The sequence below is a fragment of the Bufo bufo genome, chromosome 1, assembly GCF_905171765.1.
Source record: "Bufo bufo chromosome 1, aBufBuf1.1, whole genome shotgun sequence".
Taxonomy (NCBI): domain Eukaryota; kingdom Metazoa; phylum Chordata; class Amphibia; order Anura; family Bufonidae; genus Bufo; species Bufo bufo.
The window spans coordinates 770118364-770136545 of NC_053389.1; the positions used below are offsets into that span (position 1 = coordinate 770118364).

The window sequence follows — 18182 nt, forward strand, 5'->3', positions numbered from 1 at the left end:
CTGGCTTTTATGCCTCTCCCACATGCCACAGATTGGAGCTAGGTGCTTTAACATGTGATCATTTGCAGATCTTACAGATTTCTTTATTTTTTTGGTACACTAATAAAACTGAAAAAGAAATAATTATTTTCTATTTGTTCAATAAATAAAAAGGCTAAAATTATTTTGGTAATCCAGCAAATAAAATCAAAAGCTCTTGGCGTTAAACCACCACGTGTGCAAAATCACTAACACAGTGTCTGGTCATTTAGTGTTGAAACTCGTTGTTAAAAGGATTTTCCAAGAGTTTTATACTGATGACCTATCCTCTGGATCCTAGAGGAAATAGTCAGCTTTCAAACAATACCAGGCCATGCTTCTAGCTGCTACCATTCAGGAAATAGCGGCAGCTAAAGTAGCACCCCCCCCCCCCCCCCCCCCCACTTCTGACGGAGCTCAGCTCAGGCAGAGCAGTTTAGTACTTTCTCGCCCATATTGATTGACACTAGTAAAAGCTGTTAGCTCCTCCCCTGACAGCGATACCACCTCCAGCCTGGAGAGAGAGCTTCAGTTTTTTCTAGTGTCAATAGGAGGCAAGACCTCCCTGCTCTGTACACTACCGCCATGAGTGTCTGGGAGCGCTCGGTCAGACATGCAGAGAGGGGAGCGGAGGAGGCTCCCGCTCCCCGACACTACCGCTATGATCCACCCCTTCCGGGAGCGGCCGCATTACAGTGAAGGGGCATGCACCAAGCGTGCCCCTCCGGAGGGGTCGCGCGATCGGCCGAGCACCGCACGGTGTTCCGGCCCACGTGTTACGAGGTAGATGCGCGTTCATAAGGGCCTCCCCCCCCCCCTCCTACAGGGACGGTGTTGCATTCCTCTGCCTCGTCACCGCAGGCCCCCTTCCCCTCCAAAGGAGGACCTCTCATAGTTCCCAATCCGCCCTCCAGGGTCGTTGGTTGATAATCCTCCACCTGCGCAGATCCAGAGAGGACAGCTGGAGTATTCCCATTCCACCCTCCGGGGTCGTTTGGTTGTTCAAATCCACCTGGCCATCCAGCGCAGAACCTCTGGAAGTTCTCATTCCATCCTCCGGGGTCGTCTGGTTGATAATCCTCCACCTGCGCGATCCAGTGGAGATCCTCTGGAAGTTCCTATCCATCCTCCGGGGTCGTTTGGTTGATAAGGCTCCGCTTATGCACTCCAGTGGACGTACCTCTAGTTCCCACTCCATCCTCTGGGTAGTTTGGTTGATATATTCCCGCCTGCGTGGCCTACAGCCGCCACGGGCAAGCTTCTAAATGGTAGGGCCAGAGCAGAACTTCTCCTCAGCCACTTCCGCACCCCCTTCCTCCCTACGGTCTCGCTCAGACACACCCCTCCATTCCTGGAAAGGTTCGGTCCGGGGGGGGGGGTATTGTGATTCGGGCTCTCACTCGAATCCGTTGCAATCTTTAAGATTGCGTCCACTGTAGCAAGCAGTCCTTGTCGTCTGCATTACCCCCTCCTTCAGGTGGAGTTTTGCACCACTGCTGCATACAATACTTACCGTAAGCATTATAGGTGAACTAAATGCTAGAGTGCTGTTCAGTGACGCCAGTGGGCGTTTTCCCCTTTTCTTAGGGGACGGTATTGCATTACACTGGTTACAGTGTGTACCGCATTCATTAGCCTCTTCCATACGTGGCGTTCTGGCATTATCACCGGTTACAGTGTTTACTGTAGGCATTACCCCTTCCTTGGTGGGATAATTGCACTCTCACTGGGTGCTGGATTCGCCATATGCATTGCCTTCCATAAACGCGTAATCTCTCTGCCGTTGTTCCTGCCGTAAGCATGACCACTTCTGGCAGCACTTGTCGTAGGCATCACCCCTTCCATAGGCGGAGTAATTGCACTACTATGGATACAGTACTTGCCTTATATTTTGCCCATGCGGTATGTGGACTAAGTACAGTTACACTGGCTTTAGTGCCGGATGTATGCATCCACCCTTCGGTAAGTGGAGGCATTGCATCTCCACTGGGTTCTGTACCTGCCGTATGCATTAGCCGACAGCGCTAGATGCCTTAGCGCTAGACGCCGACAGCGCTAGATGCCTTAGCTTCTTCTGTGGGGCGTTGCAACAGTCGATACCCGCGGATGCCGGTGCTCTGCATCGGCGGTGTATGAGTGCCGCCAGTGGATACAGTCGCTGTTTCCACTTGGTATCCTTCTTATCTTCGGTGCTGGTTTGGAGCATGGTTGTGCCATCCTCTGTCTCTCAGAGGAGTTGCCTAGCAACATTTATGGGTCCTATAGACCATCCTTGTCCATGGGCCTCCTCGGTTCCAGTCGGTCAGGACATTGTCCTTATCAATACGTAGTGCATATGCCATTGCGCGTATTCTGGAAGTACGTTTCAGCGAGTCGAGTGTTCACTGACTCTGTAGTCCCCCCTCAGTTGGGGGGTTCTACCCTGACGCTAGCTTGCTGTCTCTCCTGTTCAGAGCCTTCCAGGTAAAGTGTTAAATCTAGCTCTTCTCAACTGGGGCAGTATGGTGCCATGGCTCATACGGATGGCCTCACGGCTTCCCTTTAGTTTGCTCCGACGGGGCAGGTGCTGGCTACTTCTGAGAGAGTGGTATTTGCGTTACCACTACATGCTATGGTTCTTACTGCACAGCTCCTTTATCAGGTGGCGGATTTCTTCTAGATCTGAATTGGTGGCCTCTGCGGTATGGTCCTCTCCTCCGCTGGAGTATGGGCTAGCGATACAAGTTGTGGCTCCCCATACTTGGCTTCCTCCTCAGGCGGAGTTTTAGCAACAGCCACTCAATACCTGCCTACATCTGCATTGCACGGGGTATTCCTTAGTGGCCTTCTTTCCAGAGTTCCGGACTCGGCTGGTGGGATGTGGCGCGCTCCACATCTCTCCTTCTGCAGGTGAATCCTTCACATTGGTCCTGGGTGACTTAGGCTACTTTCACACTTGCGTTAGGAGCGGATCCATCTGGTGTCTGCACAGACGGATCCGCTCCTATAATGCAATCGCTTGCATCCGTTCAGAACGGATCCGTTTGCATAACCATGTAACAAAACAAAAAATAAAATATTTTTTTTTTTTTTTTTTTTTTTTCATGATAATGCAAACGGTTGCCGTTCAGACTTTACATTGAAAGTCAATGGGGGACGGATCCGTTGAAAATTGAGCAATACAGTGTCATCTGCAAACGGATCTGTCCCACATTGACTTCCATTATAAGTCTGGACGGATCCGCTCGCCTCCGCACGGCCAGGCGGACACCCGAACGCTTCAAGCAGCGTTCAGGTGTCCGCTCACTGAGCGGAGGCTGAGCGCTGGCAGGCGGATGCATTTTCAGTGGATCCGCCTCCATTGAGAATGCATCAGGCTGGACGGCTGCGTTCGGGACCGCTCGTGAGCCCCTTCAAACGGAGCTCACGAGCGGACACCTGAACGCAGTGTGAAAGTAGCCTTACCTGTATAATATATATCTCTCTTACGACATCTATAATGTCTAAGTCACGTCAGCCTCTGGTGATGTTACTTCCACCGCCCCATTCCAGGTAGACTGCGAGACCTCCCAACACCAGACAGAGCGGGGTTGCTGTCACGTCTTGCCGTGATGTAGACGTTCCATTCCTGGTACGGAACACCCTTCTATTTCTTCTTCCCCCTCGAACAAACGGCTGCCGGCCTCTCCCTTCTGTATTCCTGGATTGTGGAAGGTGTTCGAGGCGGGCTGTCTGTGTTGGAGTTACCCGGTGTGGGACTTGATGGCTTCGAGACTGTCTCGAAAGCTTTCCACCTTCTCTCCCAGCAGAGATCCGGAAGCTTCGCGGCGTGGACTCCCTGATTCCCCTGGTAAGGGTTCTCCCTCCTTGCGTTTTCCCCCCTTCCTACCAGAGTTCTACGGAAGATCAGGATGGAGGATATTCGACTATCTAGTATCCCTGGGGATTGGCCGTCGCACGTAGTACGCCGACCTCGTCTCCTTCTAGGGGACGTCCTGGTCACTGCCACTCAGAGATGTCCCTTCTTCAGAGTCCGGTCTTCCATTAGTATTTTAGGTCTCTCGTTTGCGGCGTGGCTATTAGACCGCCATTCTATGCGAAGAGATTTTATCGGCGGATGTAATCCGAAAGCCTCCATCGTCCAGGATCTATTCAGGACCTGGAGGTCCTTCCTGGGTTTATGTGGAAGCCGAAGTCCCTGCCACAGTTGTTTTTCTCCCCACGGTCCTGTCCTTTCTTCAATCAGGGTTGGACCTTGGTCTGGCCTTGGTTCTTGCAGAGTCAGGCGTCGTCGCCTTCTATCCTTCCAGCGCTCTCAGGTTCCCTGGGGCCTGTGAGGCCCTTTCTTCAGGGAGTAGCTTATGCGGTTCCTCTGTACTGTCCTCCTTACCGCCTTGGGATCTGAGTTTAGTCCTCTCAGCGCTCCAGGTTTTCCCTGGAACCCGTGTGGGAGAGTTTCCCCGACTCCTGTCCTGGAAGGTAGTACTTCTGGTATTGCTTCTATCAGACGAAGGGTCCTGAAACGGAATTACACCTTGGACGTTGTCAGAGCTCTGGAGATCTGTTTTAGTGGCCTCCAGATCCCTTCCGCCGTCGGATCCCTTATTGTCATTCCGAAGGGTCCTCGGAGGGGATTGGCGGCTTCCAAGGTGGCAAACCCACGCCGAATTCGATCTACAATTGCTGTAGCATACCGCGCCCGAGGCAGGGTTCCGACCTTAGGTGTCACGACTTACTCCACCAGAACGGTGGGCGCATCTTGGGCGCGGAGGAATCGCGCTTCGGCTGCTCAGTTGTGTAGGACGGCTACTTGGCCCTCCTGACACACATTCACGAATTTTACCAGGTGCAAACTTATGCATCGGCGGACGCTGCCTTGGGCCGCATGGTCTTGCAGGCGGCAGTTTCTTAGATGCCTGCCGGGACGCTTGCTTCCATGGGTCTGTGGTTTTTCCCTCCCTGTGGACTGCTTTTGGACATCCCACAGTTCCTGTGTCCCCCAATGGGTGAGAAAGGAGATTTTTGTATAACTTACCAGTAAAATCTCTTTCTCGCTCTTCATTGGGGGACACAGCACCCACCCAGTATTATTGTTCGACCACAGTTGAGCAGTTGCTGGTTTGAACCCCGTTGGGTCCTTTTTGGCATGGTTGGTGTTCCATGTTTTTTCTTGGTTGGCTTGCTTCTCCTACTGCGTGTACACAAACTGAAGCTCTCTCTCCAGGCTGGAGGGGGTATAGCTGCCAGGGGAGGAGCTAACAGCTTTTTCTAGTATCAACGCCTCCTACAGGACATTGCTATACCTACGGTCTCTGTGTCGCCCAATGAAGAGCGAGAAAGAGATTTTACTGGTAAGTTATACAAAAATCTCCTTTTTGCCACAGTCCGAGTGTTTAAGGGGTTATCCCTCACAATGGGGATAAGTGTGGGCTAGATGGTGGACCGACTGCTGGGGCCCCAACTGATCACTAGAACGAGAACCTATGTTCCCTGTTTGGAGTCCGAACCTGTCGAACAGACATTTACTTATCGACTCAAATTTACCACTGTCATGAAGTACAACGTGTCACTAGAAAACAATCTCAGAATGGCCTGGATAAGTAAAAGCGTTCCAAAGTTATTACCACATAAAGTGACAGATGTCAAATTTGCAAAAATCGGCCTGTGATTTAAGGTGAAAAGTGGTCAGGTACTGAAAGGGTTAAAGGGGTTATCCAAGATTATAAAAATGTCCCCCATATGCCAGGCCTCTCACAATGAATATTCTTGCCTCGCTCCCTGCGCCGCTCCTGGTCCCCACATCGCCGCTGTTGCTTCTCCCTGTGCAGGGATGAAAACATCCAGTGTCGGGGGAGGAGCAGCCAATGGCAGACGGGGACGAGCATCCCTAGTGTCATCCGTGATGCTAGGGAGGCTCGTCCCCGTCTGTCACCTGGCCCTGTCAATCAAAGTAGAGACTCCGCTCTCTGCAACTGCTGCACCGTCTCTACTTTGTTTTACAGGGCCAGGTGTGATGACATTTACTCTGCCTAGCCCTGTCAAAGTGCAGAGGGTGCAACAGTTGCAGAGAGAGCAGAGCCTCTAGGTGTAATGGTAACGCCCCCGTTGCTCCTAGAGGCTCATTTGCATATATTAAAACATCATTTTTCTCAGCAATGCGGGCACATATGAACATGGGATCAACGAAGATGTCTTCAGCTGCCAAGCGCGCATGCAAAAGGTCAACCAGTGTCATAAGTACAAATCTGCTGACAGATGTGCTTAAAGAAAAAATAGTAGTTTTGAGGAACAGCCACCAAATTCACTGTATGTTTTTTGATGATTTATTCTTCTTCATTCGCCATATTGTGTAGATGGAAGTAAAAACCAGAGCCATATTGCCTCAGACAGATTATTTTGGTCTCCAGTCATGAGGGGTTGCAGCCACCTGTAATAACAGGACAACCCATCATTGTGTGACCATGGCAGACATTTTTAGGAGTTTCCATTTTACCAGTTTACAGTGTGCTGCCATTTGATTCACTGGTGTCTAGTGCAGTTAAATTGCGGCAATACCAAGTTTAGTTTCTTATAAGAATTTTGTGTTTCTTTCCCAGGTTCCCTTGCTGTATTGGGTAGTAGTCTATCCTAAACGTGCCTACGCTCAGGTGAAGGATCTGACGAGCTCCCTTGAGAGGGTTGCAGGTCCAATCGGCATGCGTGTGAGTCAGCCTAACCCCGTTGAACTTCAAGACGACCGGGTAGAGACATATATACGAAGCCTCAGGTCACTGCTGGAGAGGGAGGTAAGATGACGATGTCCAGAAAATAAGCCTCATTAGATTAGTGAAATCCACTGGTGGTTGTCAGAAGGACAGTAAGAAAACTACTACAAGCGAGGGTTTACTGGAAATGAATCCTGTAGTGGTCTCACCGGTTCAGTGACCCACGTATCCTGTTTGTGAGACCTGGCTTTTCCTGTAGATGGCTGCTATTGGAACAGCTGTGTTCTTTTTTTCTTAATGAGTACGATTTTTCAGAATGTTTTTCACATATTTCTATGTTTGCTCCTTCAGATTCTCAAACTTTCTTGCAGTTGCAGATTATAAAGAGGTTGTCTCATAAAGACAGCCCCTTTTTATTTGCTCAGTCTGTTAGCCATTGCGCTAACAAAAGGTGGCCTCACTATGGCGGACCTGGCCTATCCCTTTTGTTCATGGTCAGCATTTCCCCTGCGTCAGCGGCTGCATGAGCAGTTTATGGCTAGCCTGCAGCTCATCACCAGCTTTTCAGAAGCCGGGTATGCAACATTAACCTGCAATAGGATACGTCACAGAACCTTTTTTTTAATCTGCATCTGATGCAAAAAATTTTGCGGATTGGATGCGGACCGATACATTTCTATGGGGCCACAAAAATGCGGACTGCTGCCACACCACAAATAATAGAACATGTCCCATTCTTGTCCGTTTTGCAGACAAGAAGGAGCATTTTTACAATGGGGCAAGTGAAAAGTGCAGAATGCACACGGACCGCATCCATATTTTGCAGATCCACAATTTGCAGACCTCCCTCCCTTTTTTAATATCATTTACATTTGTTGTATGGTTAGCTGTAGTGAGAGCTGAACGTTCATTCCCAATCGTTGCCCACTCATTATTGCATTTACATGCAGCAGTCATCCGCTTTATATGCTGGTGAATGATTGCTACTACGATCTATCATCCACACACAGATTCAGTGTTTATTGGCAGTACATTCCTATTTACACAAGACTATCTGCTGCCAACAAGCAAATGACATTTTGTGTTGCATAGATGATTGTATCTGCTAGCAGACGAGCATTTGCTTGTTTGTTGGGTGAACGGCGACAAAGTTAAAGGGTCAATTATCAAGAATAAGCATTTGTCCAAACTTTCATTCCCAGTAATTGACGCAGTTTGGTAGTGATGCTCTCCATTACAAGTTTACTTGATTGTTAATTACTTTGTTTTACATCGGTGCTGTCTGACTTGTACGGGTCACATTTTGAGCAAGGCATCTCTATGTATGTATGACCTCCTAACCCTCCTAGATCCATCGCCTGCAGACTTCAAAGCTCTGGAAGCCTGGCTGTATGAACAATACATAGTCCAGCCTCTGATGTTGGTAGTAGTAGTGCTCTATAGCACAGACAGTCACAGTGCTCCCATAACACTGACATCCAAGTCCCCCATGAAACTAACACCCTGGTAACAATAGGAGCCTAAATGCCAGATATTTACAGGATCAGTCAGGAAGAAGGACCACAAGGATTTTGGAGACTGTGGATAGATGGAAAGAGAACTTGGCATGCAAATTGACAGTCAAATAAATTACTGCAGGAAAATTACAAGGGTATAACAGGGTCAGAAAAACAATAGGATCAGAAATATGGAGAAATCCTTTTCCAGTTAATTCCTGTTATGACTTTAATTGGAAAGTTATGTGGCGGGATATAAGGGGGATTGTCCAAAATGCAGTTTGGTCAAGGCAGCCATGAATTCTGGCTGTGCCCCTATATAATATTGTTTTTGGCCGAATCAGTAAGCCGGTGTATAGAGGTAACGATCTGAGAGGATCCCTGGTTATTCTAGTTCCAAAATGAAACATTAGTGGGTTATGAAGAAGACCCCCCCGACAGAGATTACCCACATTATGTTATTGGTGGTGGAAAAAAGACCAACGCTTAACCCTGTTTCCTGAAAAAAAAACATAAAGACATTTATGAAGCTGGAGAAATTGAACTTCTTGGGAGGACAAGGGGTAGACCAAGGTAAATTTGAGGCCCGATGGGGTACATATAGTCAGGGTACTTTCACACTTGCGGCAGAGGAATCCGGCAGGCAGTTCCGTCGACGGAACTGCCTGCCTGATCCGTCAAATCGTATGCCAACTGATGGCATTTTAAGATTGATCAGGATCCTGATCAGTCTTACAAATGCATTGAAATGCCGGATCCGTCTTTCCGGTGTCATCCGGAAAAACAAATCCAGCATTTATTTTTTTCACATTCTTTTCGGTCTGCGCATGCGCAGACTGGAAGGACGGATCCGGCATTCTGGTATTTTTAATGCGGGATCCAGCACTAATACATTCCTATGTAAAAAAAAAAGCAAGTGTTCCGGATTTTTGGCCGGAGATAAAACTGTAGTATGCTACGGTATTATCTCAGTCCTGATCAGTCAAAAAGACTGAACTGAAGACATCCTGATGCATCCTGAACGTATTACTCTCCATTCAGAATGCATTAGGATAAAACTGATCAGTTTTTTTCCGGTATTGAGCCCCTAGGACTGAACTCTATATACGATCCATAGAAAACAGCACCCGAAATTATGGGGCGGGGTGGGGGTGATGTGTGGGCATTGCACAAAAGTTTTGAATTTGCGATAATTAAATAAAAAGCCCCTATGCTCATGCTAAGTGGTTCAGCATTGCGTCTCTCTGACTTGACACACCTACCGGACGGGCGAATCCTCTGAAGGAGGTGTTGTAATGTGTTTGTCCCAGAGGCTACAAGTACGCGGGGTCAATGTGATTATAACGGAAATAGTCTCCTCTGAGCAGAGTACAGAGTTCATTACTGCCCTTTATAGAAAATGATTGGAGCCTTGTGATTCATCCACAGTAAGACAATAGGTTGGAGTCAGATCACATCTCCCGGGGCGAGAGGTGACAGCGACGCTGTGCACTTTTTATGACACTAATTTACTTTTACAGCTGAGCTTTCTTCAAAAAATATATACAGTGTACACAATTTATGGGACAGCTACACGTCACACCTGCAGGAAGTTTTATGACATCCCATACAATATACAGAATCTCACTAAGGGTACTTTCACACTAGCGTTATTCTTTTCCGGTATTGAGTTCCGTCCTAGGGGCTCTATACCTGAAAAAAACTCTTCAGTTTTATCCTAATGCATTCTGAATGGAGAGCAATCCGTTCAGTATGCATCAGGATGTCTTCAGTTCAGTCACTCTTTCGGTATTTGGCCAGAGAAAATACCACAGCATGCTGCAGTATTTTCTCCAGGCAAAATTCCGGAACACATGCCGGATAAGGCATTATTGTCCATTGAAATGCACCAAGTGTTTCGGCAAAACGGATCCGGTTTCCCGTTCTGCGCATGCGCAGACCTTTAAAAATGTGAAGAAAAATAAATACTGGATCCGTTTTTCCAGGTGACACCAGAGAGACTGATCCGGTATTGCAATGCATTTGTGAGACTGATCCGGATCAGTCTACAAATGCTATCCTTTTGCGCACGGATTTCTGGATCCGGTAGGCAGTTCCGGCAACGGAACTGTCTGCCGGATCCTCACAACGCAAGTGTGAAAGTACCCTTAGGCCTTGTTTACACATCAGTTACTTGATCAGTTATTTCAAAAACCAGGAGTGGAGGCTACACAGAGATAAGGGAAAGATTTGCACCTGTTCTCTGTTGTTGACCCAAACCTGGTTTTTGCTCACAATAACTGATGGGAAGAACTGATTAAAAAAACTGACGTGTGAACAAAGCCTACGCTTTTCCACTTAAGAATTGAGGCCTCAGTTAGTTGGTGAAGCCTCTGGCCTAATGCCGCGCTTGGACCACTGTGGTACTCAGCAGAAGTGGCCAAAATCATTAAAAACAAAAAGATAGCATTTAGTAATTAGAAAAAAAATATAAATGAGGATGACGGGCAAATTTATAAGATTAGGCAGAGAGAGGCCAAACAAGTTATAAGAGCTTCTAAATCACAGGCAGAAGAGAAATTAGCACAGTCAGTGAAAAAAGGTGATAAGACATTCTTCAGATACATAAATGAAAAAAGGAAACTAAAACAAGGAATTAACAAATTTAAAACAAAAGAAGGAAGGTATATGGAAGAAGATAAAGAACTAGCTGACTGCCTCAATGAATACTTCTGTCCAGTTTTTTTCAAAGGAAAATGACCTCAGTTAGGAAGGAAGACTAATGAATCTTGTGATGCATGTGTCTTTACAGAGGAAGAGGTTCTAAGTCAGCTGTCTAAAATTAATACAAATAAGTCACAGGGGCCTGATGGGATACACCCAAAGCTATTAAAAGAGCTCAGCGGCGAACTAGCAAAACCATTAACAGATTTATTTAACAAACCACTGGTAACAGGAGTCGTCCCAAAAGATTGGAAATTAACAAATGTTGTGCCCATTCACAAGAAAGGTAGTAGGGAGGAATCGGCAACTATAGGCCAGTAAGCCTGACATCAATAGTTGGAAACCATACTTAAGGAGAGGATTGTGGAACATCTAAAATCCCATGGATTGAAAGATGAAAAACAGCATGGGTTTACTTCAGGGAGATCATGTCAAACTTATCTTATTGATTTTTTTTTTTGATTGGGTGACTAAAATAATAGGTGGAGGAGGTGCAGTAGACATCGCTTATCTAGACTTTAATAAGGCTTTTGATACTGTTCCACACAGAAGGCTTATCAATAGATTGCAGTCTTTGGGCTTGGACTCCCATATTGTTGAATGGGTTAGGCAGTGGCTGAGGGACAGACAACAGAGGGTTGTAGTCAATGGAGTATATTCAGACCATGGTCTTGTTACTAGTGGGGTACCTCAGGGATCTGTTCTGGGACCCATATTGTTTAATATCTTTATCAGCGAAATTGCAGAAGGCCTCACTGGTAAGGTGTGTCTTTTTGCTGATGACACAAAGATTTGTAACAGGGTTGATGTTCCTGGAGGAATACACCCAATGGAAAAGGATTTAGGAAAACTAGAGGAATGGTCAAAAATCTGGCAACTAAAATTTAATGTTGATAAGTGCAAGATAATGCACCTGGGGCGTAAAAATCCAAGAGCAGAATATAAAATCAGTGATACAGTCCTAAACTCAGTATCTGAGGAAAGGGATTTAGGGGTCATTATTTCAGAAGACTTAAAGGTAGGCAGACAATGTCATAGAGCAGCAGGAAATGCTAGCAGAATGCTTGGGTGTATAGGGAGAGGCATTACCAGTAGAAAGAGGGAGGTGCTCATGCCTCTCTACAGAGCACTAGTGAGACCTCATTTGGAGTATTGTGCTCAGTACTGGAGACCATATCTCCAGAAGGATATTGATACTTTGGAGAGAGTTCAGAGAAGAGCTACTAAACTAGTACATGGATTGCAGGATAAAACTTACCAGGAAAGGTTAAAGGACCTTAACATGTATAGCTTGGAAGAAAGACGAGACAGAGGGGATATGATAGAAACTGCTAAATACATAAAGGGAATCAACAAGGTAAAAGAGGAGAGAATATTTAAAAGAAGAAAAACTACTACAAGAGGACATAGTTTTAAATTAGAGGGGCAAAGGTTTAAAAGTACTATCAGGAAGTATTACTTTACTGAGAGAGTAGTGCAGGGCTGGCCAACCTGCGGCTCTCCAGCTGTTGTAAACTGCAATTCCCACCTTGCCCTGCTGTAGGCTGATAGTTGTAGGCTGTCTGGGCATGCTGGGAGTTGTAGTTTTGCAACAGCTAGAGAGCCGCAGGTTGGCCAGTCCTGGACTAGTGGATGCATGGAATAGCCTTCCTGCAGAAGTGGTAGCTGCAAATACAGTGAAGGAGTTTAAGCATGCATGGGATAGGCATAAGGCCATCCTTCATATAAGATAGGGCCGGGGGCTATTCATAGTATTCAGTATATTGGGCAGACTAGATGGGCCAAACGGTTCTTATCTGCCAACACATTCTATGTTTGCCAGGTAGCGTCATATTTTACCATAGTTATGACATTGAACACCTAGAAAGCGGCCTTGCATAGTCAAGGTGATGCTTCTAGAAGTCGAGCTGGTACTAGTTTGTTTTGTCCTAATTTGACCCAGCTCTGCTTCAGTTGCCAAACCAGACTTTCTGCCTCGTAAGATTTGTGCTGAAATTTGCATGAGCTACAGCCCATACACGCACCTGGTGACACCAGCAGATCTCCACGTTTCTCAGTATTAGCCCCCAAGATCTGGAACTCCCTCCCAGAACATATTAGAACTATACCAGATTACCTGGAATTCAGGAAGCTGGTTAAGACCTGGCTATTTGTGTAGGATGACGTAGGGGCCCACCAATACAGCCGTCCACAAGCGATTCGATCGGATTGAGTTCCTCTAGAGCGCTATATAAGGACTTAGTAACATAACATAACATCATCCTGATTGATGTGCCATTGTCATGAAGAGATCCTCTAGCACTGCTCCCATCACCTGTAGATGAGATACAGCTATAACTATTCGGTCATTAGTCACCCTCCCTGCACAGGAGACTTATCCCCTCCCCTTCCTGCTGTAGCAACCTTCTCTTGCATTGGATCATGTAAATTGGCCTTTAGAAGTTGGGGGGGGGGGGGGGGGGGGGGGGGGGAGTACTAAAGAACAATCATTAAAAGATATATCTGGGAGAATGCACAAAATTATATTCGCACTTGGAAAGGATGGTATTCACAGTTGAGGGGGGTGGAAAATTCAATGGGAAGCAAGGAGAAAATCCCTGCATCACCGCCGCTCAGGTGCTGCTCAGCAGACAAAGTACACACAGGGTAAGAAATACACAGTGACACTGAAGTGAAAGCACATGTTTATCAGTAATATAGTGTGTCTACATGAGAAATAACACTATTTCTCGCCCATATTCATTGGGGGGTGACAGGAACCGTGGGTATAGCTATGTCCTCTAGGAGGCGTTGACACTAGTAAAAGCTGTTAGCTCCTCCCGTGGCAGCTATACCCCCTCTAGCCTGGAGAGAGAGCTTCAGTTTTTTCTAGTGTCAATAGGAGGCAAGACCTCCCTGTTCTGCACGGTAGCTCCTGAAGTTTTTTTGTTTTAGTTTATTTTTTTCCTTCTTTTTCAGATGGGAAAACAGTGGCCTCGCCTCCCTGTTCTCCCGGGGTCGAGTTGCGCCAGTGCCGGTCACCCGCACTGCTGCCTCCCCCACAGAAGACAAGGTGGACCAGGGCAGCCTCGCTCTCGTGCATCCCGCCAGCCAAGGGGTCACCCATCCAAGCCCCCCTTTTCCAGCGTCCTGCCACTACGGTGCCAGTAGCTGAAGGGGTGACCCTGCTGGACCAGAGGAGGTGTGAAGATGGCGGCAAGACAGAAGATGAGGTGAGTACACGGGACTAGGTAAGTATGTCCATTCTGACATGGATTAACCCTCCTGGGTCATCTGGTCTTCTCCCTCCTACCCTTCCACCCTCCCTCTTGGTGGCAATAGATTGTACAGGCACAGGGTTTTTAGCAAGCCCAGCACCTTACTCCCCCTCTGGTATAACCCCTGGCACAGGTGCTCATTGTTGTCCGCAAGGCGGGACAACTGCACATAAGGGGTTAATACGGGCATCGCGCTTCGGCTCTCCAAGTTGCAGGAACATGCTGAGAAGAGAGCTCAGAAGGCTCCCGATCTCTTCCTGGGGCCGTCATCTTCCACCATTATGCACCCCTTTCGGAGCGGACGCCGGGCGTGCCGCTCTGGAGGGAGTTAACCGCCATGCGATTCAGCCGGCACCGCATCGGTGCCGGCCACAATGTTATTTGCCCGCCAGCCCGCGGGATGGAGCCGCCGCTTCCACCGGAATCTTCCTGAGAGGCACCTAACACATTGCCACCCCTTTCGCGAGCAGACGACGTGCGCGCCGCTCCGGAGGGGGTTAACCACCATGTGATTCGGCCGACACCGCATCGGTGCCGGCCACGATGTTATTGTCCGCCAGCCCGCAGGATGGAGCCGCCACTTCCACCTCGACATGAATATTCCTGAGCGGCACCTAACGCATTACCACCCCTTTCGGGAAAGGACGCAGGGCGCGCCACTCCGGAGGGTTAACTGCCATGCGTTCGGTCGGCACCGAATTTCGTGCGCTGCTCTGGTCTCTGTCGCCGGCCGATGCAGGGGCTAGCAATGCCCTAATCGGCTCTGCACAGGGGCTTGGTTGGCCGCAAACTTCGTCCCCTGGTGGGGGGGGGGGGGCACTCTGGCGCAAATTCTTCCCGCCCTGCTTCCCTCCCCCAGAAGCATGCTGAGCCTGCCCCGGTCCTCAAAATGGCCTTAACCCTTTCATGCCCAGCCACCTCTTTAGGCCGGCATATCTGGGGATCCACCCCTGGTGCACGCTGGTAATGCAGAGGATTTTAACCCTTTCCTGCCTCTTGTGCGCTTAAGGCCGGCATCGTAGTTTAAAAAATTAAATAAATAAATGTGCGCCATACGGGTCCCCCTCCTTAGCCCGAACTACCGCGAGACCAACCTGTCTGTGTGGTACCACACTGGGCCATGTCCTATCTCGGATAGGGAGGACCTCTCATATTCCCAATCCGCCCTCCAGGGCCGTTTGGTTGATAATTCTCCACCTTCGCAAATCCCGTGGAGGACAGTTGAAGTATTCCCAATCCACCCTCCGGGTCGTTTGGTTGATATTTCTCCACCTGCGCAATCCAGTGAAGGACCACTGCAGGATCCCAATCCGTCCTCCGGGGCCGTTTGGTTGATGATCTCCACCTGCGCAATCCAGTGGACCACTGCAGGATCCCAATCCACCCTCTGAGTCGTTTGGTTGATAATTCTCCACCTGCGCAATTCAGTTGAAGGATCTCTGCAGGTTCCCAATCCGTCCTCCGGGGTCATTTGGTTGATAATTCTCCACCTGCGCCATTCAGAGGAGACCTTCTGGAATTCCCAATTCACCCTCCGGGGTCGTTTGGTTGATAATTCTCCACCAGCGTATTCAATAAGGGACCTCTGATATTTCATCCACCCTCTGGGTCGTTTGGTTGATAATTCTCCGCTGGCGCAATTTTATACAGGACCTCTCTTCCCAATCCACCCTCCCGGGTCGTTTGGTTGATAATTCTCAGCCTGTGCAATTTTATACAGGACCTCTGTTCCCATTCCACCCCCTGGGTAGTTTGGTTGATAAGCCCCCACCTGCGCAGTCCGCAACTGCTAGGGGCGAGATTCTGAGGGGTAGACCTGCACACTAGCGGACCACAGCAGGTCATCTTCTCCTCGAATATATCTCCACACCCCCTCCCTCCCCGGGTCACGCTCAGGCGCACCCTCTCTCACAGGAGTGGGTCCGTCCGAGGGAGGGGGGGGGGGGGTGAGAATCATTGATTCAGACCCTGACATGAATCCGAAGCAATTTCCTAAGATTGCGTCTACGGTGGCCAGCAGCACTTGTCGTAGGCTTTACCCCCTTCCTTGGGCGGAGTAATTGTACTACTTCAGGATACAGTACTGACCTTATACATTGTCCCCTGCCATAGGTGGACTAAGTACAATAACACTGTTTTCAGTGCTGGACGTATACATTCCCCCTTCTGTAGGTGGTGGAATTGCATCTCCACTGGGTTCAGTACCCGCTGTATTCATTAGCTCCTTCCATAGGTGGCGCGATGACATTCTCACTGGTTACAAGGCGTGCTGTCTGCATTACCCCCTTACAGTACAGACCAAAAGTTTGGACACCTTCTCATTCAAAGAGTTTTCTTTATTTTCATGGCTATGAAGGCATCAAAACTATGAATTAACACATGTGGAATTATATACATAACAAACAAGTGTGAAACAACTGAAAATATGTCATATTCTAGGTTCTTCAAAGTAGCCACCTTTTGCTTTGATTACTGCTTTGCACACTCTTGGCATTCTCTTGATGAGCTTCAAGATGTAGTCCCCTGAAATGGTCTTCCAACAGTCTTGAAGGAGTTCCCAGAGATGCTTAGCACTTGTTGGCCCTTTTGCCTTCACTCTGCAGTCCAGCTCACCCCAAACCATCTCGATTGGGTTCAGGTCCGGTGACTGTGGAGGCCAGGTCATCTGGCGCAGCACCCCATCACTCTCCTTCATGGTCAAATAGCCCTTACTTTCAAAGTTTTCCCAATTTTTCGGCTGACTGACTGACCTTCATTTCTTAAAGTAATGATGGCCACTCGTTTTTCTTTACTTAGCTGCTTTTTTCTTGCCATAATACAAATTCTAACAGTCTATTCAGTAGGACTATCAGCTGTGTATCCACCTGACTTCTCCTCAACGCCACTGATGGTCCCAACCCCATTTATAAGGCAAGAAATCCCACTTATTAAACCTTACAGGGCACACCTGTGAAGTGAAAACCATTTCAGGGGACTACCTCTTGAAGCTCATCAAGAAAATGCCAAGAGTGTGCAAAGCAGTAATCAAAGCAAAAGGTGGCTACTTTGAAGAACCTAGAATATGACATATTTTCAGTTGTTTCACACTTGTTCGTTATGTATATAATTCCACATGTGTTAATTCATAGTTTGATGCCTTCAGTGTGAATCTACAATTTTCATAGTCATGAAAATAAAGAAAACTCTTTGAATGAGAAGGTGTGTCCAAACTTTTGGTCTGTACTGTAGGTGCTCACTGCACTCCCACAGGGTACAGGACTCGCCATATGCACTAGTTCTCGCCGTGGGCATTTACCCCCCTTCTTGGGTGGGGTATTTTCCCTACCACTGGCTTAAGTACTCCGTACGCATTCCAGCTTTCATAGGTAGGGTAATTGCACCACCATTGGATACAGTCCGACTGTCGCGTTATCCTTCCATAGCCGGAGTGTTGCACATCACTGTGCTTCCTGCCTGCCTTACCCCCTTCGCAAGTAATCCATTAGCGGGGGAATAACTGAACATCTTCAGATACGGCAATTCAACTGCGCCACGGCTCTAGGTGCATTCGCTTATTTTACAAGGGGGCGTGGCAACAGTCGGTACTCAACAGTGCCCGGTACTCTTACTCTAGTGCTATATGAGTGCCGCCAGTGGATACGGTGGCTATTCCTCATTGTGTTCTTTTGGTGCTGGTTTTGGGAATGATTATAACTTCTGTCTTCTCAGGGGGTTTACTAGCATCACTTCCGTCCTAGAGACTCCCATCTCCATGGGCCTACATTGTTCCAGTCGGTCATGATATTGTCCGCATCAGTAGTAGTGCGTACACCATTGCACATATATGGTGAGTACATCCCAGCGAGTCAAGTGCTTCACTGACTGTATTCTCTATCCACCACTCCTCCTTCTGTAGGAAAGTGGTTATGCTGGCACTCTGGTAGCAGCTGCAGCATGTTCTCCTCCACAGGTGCAGCCTTTCGCTAATGCTCGAGTTCGTGGTCGTTGCAGTGGGACATCCCCTCAGGTAGGGGCCCTACCCTGGC

General features: G+C 48.1%; 1 protein-coding gene across 1 annotated transcript in view; it reads left to right on the plus strand.

Moving 5' to 3' along the window:
- The window catches only part of PIWIL2 (piwi like RNA-mediated gene silencing 2), a 255710-nt gene that overhangs the window by 178444 nt on the left and 59084 nt on the right, over positions 1 to 18182 (plus strand). The window contains exon 17 of the mRNA XM_040414771.1: positions 6594 to 6782. Within this exon, the coding sequence (XP_040270705.1) occupies positions 6594 to 6782 (189 nt within the window). The remainder of the gene's footprint in view (positions 1 to 6593; positions 6783 to 18182) is intronic.